This window comes from Pinus tabuliformis, chromosome 5_2, assembly GCF_031772625.1.
Source record: "Pinus tabuliformis cultivar Carrire ecotype Pingquan chromosome 5_2, CPIR1, whole genome shotgun sequence".
NCBI classification, from domain to species: Eukaryota; Viridiplantae; Streptophyta; class Pinopsida; order Pinales; family Pinaceae; genus Pinus; species Pinus tabuliformis.
Window position 1 is genome coordinate 277335863 of NC_142306.1, and position 5281 is coordinate 277341143.

The 5281-nt window shown below is 38.7% G+C and overlaps 1 protein-coding gene across 1 annotated transcript; it reads left to right on the plus strand.

Moving 5' to 3' along the window:
- Window positions 1-2248: 2248 nt before the first annotated feature.
- On the plus strand, window positions 2249-3052 carry LOC149158593 (uncharacterized). Its single transcript, XM_089434042.1, has one exon. The coding sequence runs from the start codon at window positions 2249-2251 to the stop codon at window positions 3050-3052; it is 804 nt and encodes a 267-aa protein (XP_089290168.1).
- The last annotated feature ends 2229 nt before the right edge of the window (window positions 3053-5281 follow it).

A 5281-nucleotide genomic window follows, 5' to 3' on the forward strand; every position in this document is an offset into this window, starting at 1 on the left:
AAATATTGTTAATTAAATAAATATTTATTATTATAAATGTTATTAATTAAATATTGTTATTAATATTGGTAATGATATATTATTAATTAATAAATCATATCTTTCATAAATATTGTTATTTAGTAAAAATTTCACTCATTATTATTAATTATTATTATTCATATTGCTATTAATTAATTAATAATTAACAACTCATTATTAATAAATTTACTATTAATTAAATAACAATTCAATATTTTTTTTCATTCATTATTAATCAATTCCACCCAAGAGATTAATTCAGGCCAACTAATTAATATTATAAACATAAGTGATTAGTAAACCCAAGGTATTAATACAAAAACTGCAAGGGAGTAATATTAAACATAATTGATTGATAAAAAAGGGTGGCATTGTGATGGATCACGGAGCATTGAACAAGGAAGGTAGGGCAAGGGTTTGACATCTTAGGGTTTGCAGAAGCTGAAGAGAACGGGAGATAACGACGGGGAAAAGCAGAAGGGTAATCCCTCTGCAAGCAAGTACGAGCTGCGAATATATAACACGAGGTAGGGGATAAACAATACCAGGTAGAGCTAAAGGAACCCATGGAAAGCAGGCAGGGGAGGGGAGAGATCCCCTTCTACAAAATATAACGGTAGGTGAAGTAAGCGGGAGTGGAATGCAGAGAAACCCAAAGGAGAGTAACAAAGATGCACCAGTACTAGGGAACCATTGGCAAACCAAGACAGGAGGTCGATGCCTACCAAGGGCACAGAAGAAACCAAGGTATGTAATACCCAATAACAAACTCGAAGATTATAGATGCTATATGAGAGATCATGCCTTGATATGCAAGTTTGTAGGGTTTTGGCCATCAGAAAAGGACCTAGTAAAATGGATACAGCAAAGATGGAAGCCAAAAGGGCATATAGATCTAAAACTAGGAGCGAAAGGATTTTTCACAGTGATATTTGCAAACCTGGAAGATAAGGAAAGAACATTTGAAGAAGGACCATACTTTATGAATAATGTCGGCTTGTTCATGAGACATTGGGAAGAAAGATATAACCCGGACAATGAGAAAATGCTAGCAGCACCCATTTGGGTCAGATTATTTGGCCTACCAGTGGAGTTCTGGGACCCTGACATTCTGGAAGGGATCGGTAATACAATTGGGACCTTCGTCAAAGTAGCTGAGTCAACAAAAAGAGGGAAGTACACATCTTATGCAAGGATATGCGTCTATATGAATATAGCAGAGCCACTGCCTGAATATATAGAGCTAGAATACCATGATGAGATATGGCAGCAACCAATGGATTATGAACACATACCTTTCAGGTGTAGAAGGTGCCATGAATACGGGCATCTTTACAAGCAGTGCCCTTTAAACAAAGAAGAGGAAATATCAAGAAAACAAGAAGAAGAACAAAGGAGGGCAGAGAGAGCAGATGATGGGGAATTGGGCTTCCAGGAGGTCCATAGGAGGAAAAAATTAGGAAAGGAAGGAATAATGATACAACAATAAGAGAAACCTATAATAGTTGAAAGTCAAAATAAATTCCAGGCCCTACAGGAGGATGAAGAAGAGAACGCAGGAAAAACGATTGAAGAAGATGACAATGAGAATGAGCCAATGGAAATTATTAAAGAGACAAAGGATAAAGACATAGCTCACATCAGGGAGGCCGAAGAAGGGGTAGGGGAAAGCCTGGAGATAACAATAGAGCAAGCCCAGATAGGGATAGAATCACAAAAGGACAGTGGGAATGAGGAGGAAAGAATCATGAGGAAATTGCTACAGGAATGGAAAAATCTTGATGAGAGATTTATCCCGGAAACTCAGAAACAATTATATAAAGAAACATTCCAAAAATACAAGGAGAAGAAAGGCAGCACCTTGGAAAACCAAATAGACCAAACAGGGGCACAAGCAAGCCACAGCTTGGGAATGGACAGTACTGGCAAGGGGGGCAGAAAGAGAGGTAGAAGAACACTAAATGAGACTATACAAGCGGTAGGAGAAATCTTGGTCAACTCAGGTAGGGTTATACCCGTATCAAAGGTTTTCCAACAACCACCAAAAAAGTTTTAAATGATAGTCACAAGTTGGAATATTAGGGGCCTCAACAGTAAAGGAAAGCAGAGGTATTTAAAAGAGAGGCTGAAGAAAGACAAACCTGGTATCATGATAATCCAAGAGACGAAAATTAGCTCACAACAACTGGAAGGAATAATTAAAAAACTAAGAATGCAATATGAGGTAATGGGCCAAGATGCGAGTGGTACAACAGGGGGCCTAGCAATCATATGGAACCCTGAGGAGATAATATTTGAAAACTGGATAAGCCTTCCCAGAATCCTCACTGGGTTGTTCAGAATAGTAGGATCAGCGGAGAGGATCCTCATTTCAGGAGTCTATGGACCGCACATACCAAGAGAACGAGAAAATTTTCTTAAGAACGTGCAAGCTGCTAGAAGGATCTCCCCTGGAACACCCTGGATAGTAGGAGGAGATTTTAATATGATTAGAACTGCAGATGAAAAGAAAGGTGGCATAAGAAGACCAGATCAGAATATGGAGGCATTTAATGAGATGATTACAGAACAGAGGCTGGTGGATATACCAACAATTAATGGTATTTATACATGGAACAATCGAAGAGGGGGAAGAAATCAAATAGCTTCTAGATTAGACAGATTCCTTTTATCAGAACAAATTATGAACCAGGATGTTTTTGTGGAAGAAAAAATAATGCCCGCAATAGGCTCAGATCATTGGCCGATCAGGCTGGAAATAGATATCAAGAAAAATTCAGGTAAAAAACCATTCAGGTTTGAGGCCTTTTGGCTCAGGAACCCTCAATTCTTACTAAAAACAGAGGAATGGTGGACTCAAAGTACACTAAAAGGAAAAGGGAAGATGCACACTTTCCAGCTAAAACTCAAAGAATTGAAAGGGAAAATAAAGAAATGGAATAAAGAAGAATTTGGGAATATACTGGAGGAGAAACATAAACTAGAAAAAGAAATGGAAGAAATACAACAAAGAATAATTACAGAAGGATGAACGGAGGAAAGATGTAAAGAAGAAGGAGTCATAATAAGTCAACTAGAAGAGCGGAGGAAACAGGAGGAGATCCTGTGGAAACAAAAAGCCAGGGTCAACTGGTTACGGGAAGGAGAAAGAAACACCAAGTTCTTTCACCAAGCTATGATACAGCATAGACAAAAGAATAGGATTTTCTCCATTAAAAATGAAGAAGGGGAAAGGATAATAGAACAAGAAGGAATTGAGAAAGTATTGGTTGAACACCACAAAGAAATTCTGACAGAACCACAAAATGATCGTACAACAGCTATAGAACGCATATGTAATGAAATCCCTAAAATAGTAACAGAAGAGCAGAACAAGGCCCTGATGAGAGCAGCTACGCTTGAGGAAGTGGAAGAAATTGTGAAGAGTATGAATAAAGGCAAAGCACCAGGACCTGATGGATACACGGTGGAGTTTTATCAAGCAGGATGGCATTTTCTGGGTAAGGAGATCCTGGAGGTAGTAGAAGAATCCCGCATGAAACAAAAGGTATGGCCAGCTATAAACTCGACTTTTTTTACCCTGATCCCTAAAAATGCTAACTCTGAAAATGCCCAGGGTTTTCGCCCAATTGCCTTGTGTAATGTAATATACAAAATAATAGCCACTCTGATAGCAAAAAGATTAAAACCCCTTCTCTCTAGCTTAATTTCTCCAGAACAAACAGGATTTGTTGAGGGAAGACAAATTCTTGACGGTTTAGTAGTAACACAAGAAGTGATACACTCTCTAAAAAAGAAGAAGCAGAAAGGAATGATGATAAAGCTCGATTTGTCAAAAGCCTATGACCGCTTGAGTTGGAAATATCTCAAGAAAGTCCTGGAGACCTTCGGTTTCAGTAACAGATGGATAGAATGGGTGTACAACATGATATCAACTCCTAATTTCTCAATTCTAATAAATGGGGTACCTACGACAACTTTCAATGCTACTAGAGGAATAAGGCAAGGGGACCCTTTATCTCCTTTCTTATTCATAATGGCAGCAGAGGGTCTAGGAAGATACTTTAAAAAGGAGCTGAGGGAAAGGAGAATTAAGGGCTTAAAGTTATGGGGAAACAATCTGCCCATAACCCATCAACAGTTTGTAGACGACATTATGCTATTCTGTGAGGTCTCAATAAAAGAAGTAAGGAATATCAAAAGAATCCTGGACCTGTTTATGGAGGCATCGGGTATGGAAGTTAATAAGGAGAAATCATGTACTTTCATATTTAACACTATGGATTCAATCAAGACTCATCTAACCAGAACGCTAGGGTTCAGGCAGGGAGAACTTCCAACAAAATACTTGGGGATTCAGTTAGATACAAATCCCACAAGAATGGTAAATTGGCAGAAGATTATAGAAAAACTCAAGAACAAATTGGCAAGCTGGTCTTTTAGATCTCTGAATATAGCAGGCAGAATAGTTCTACTGAAGTCAGTCCTCCAAGCAATACCTATTTACCCCTTATCTATCATGGCTGCTCCCAAAGGGGCGTGCACAAAAATAAAAGAAATTTTTGGAAAATTCATTTGGGGCAGACCAAATCAACAAAGGAAATGGGCTTTGGTCTCATGGAAAAGTTTAATGAAAAGAAAAGAGGAAGGGGGCCTTGGATTGAGAGACCCAGAGGTGCTAAACAAGGTGCTAGGAGCAAAACTATGATGGTGGTGGATGAGGGGAGGAAATGACCTATGGTAGAGAATATGGACCCAGAAGTATAAAATGCCTGCAACAACAGATGAAATCCTCAGAATGGAAGAGACCCCGAAAGGCTCTACAATTTGGGAACTTGCAAGCCAGAACAGGAATATTATAAACAACCATGCCTTCTGGGAAATAAGAGGAGGAAGGAATGCCAGATTTTGGGAAGAGGGGTGGCAACAAAGAAACAAATTGATCAATATTCAAGCTCTGCAAAGTATACAACAAAAAGCGCTCAGGGAGGAGAGAAAATATGTAAGGGACTATTGGATAGAAGGAGAGACAGATGGAATATGGAGAATATGGAGAAAGCCAGAAGAATGGGATGAAAACATCAATCAAGAACAGCAAGGAATATATTTAAGAGAATTAGAATCAAGGAAAATAAAAGCCAGAACAGGGGAAGATATTCTCAGATGGGGAAAATCAACGAAAGGAACCTTTACAGTTAAGGAGGCCTACTATTTGACAAGGCATCAAGAGAGGGTGGAGGAAACCACAGAATGGAAAGTT

Excerpts from the sequence above, each read along its gene's own strand:
- LOC149158593 (XM_089434042.1), top strand. The coding sequence starts at position 2,249 with ATGGGCCAAGATGCGAGTGGTACAACAGGGGGCCTAGCAATCATATGG.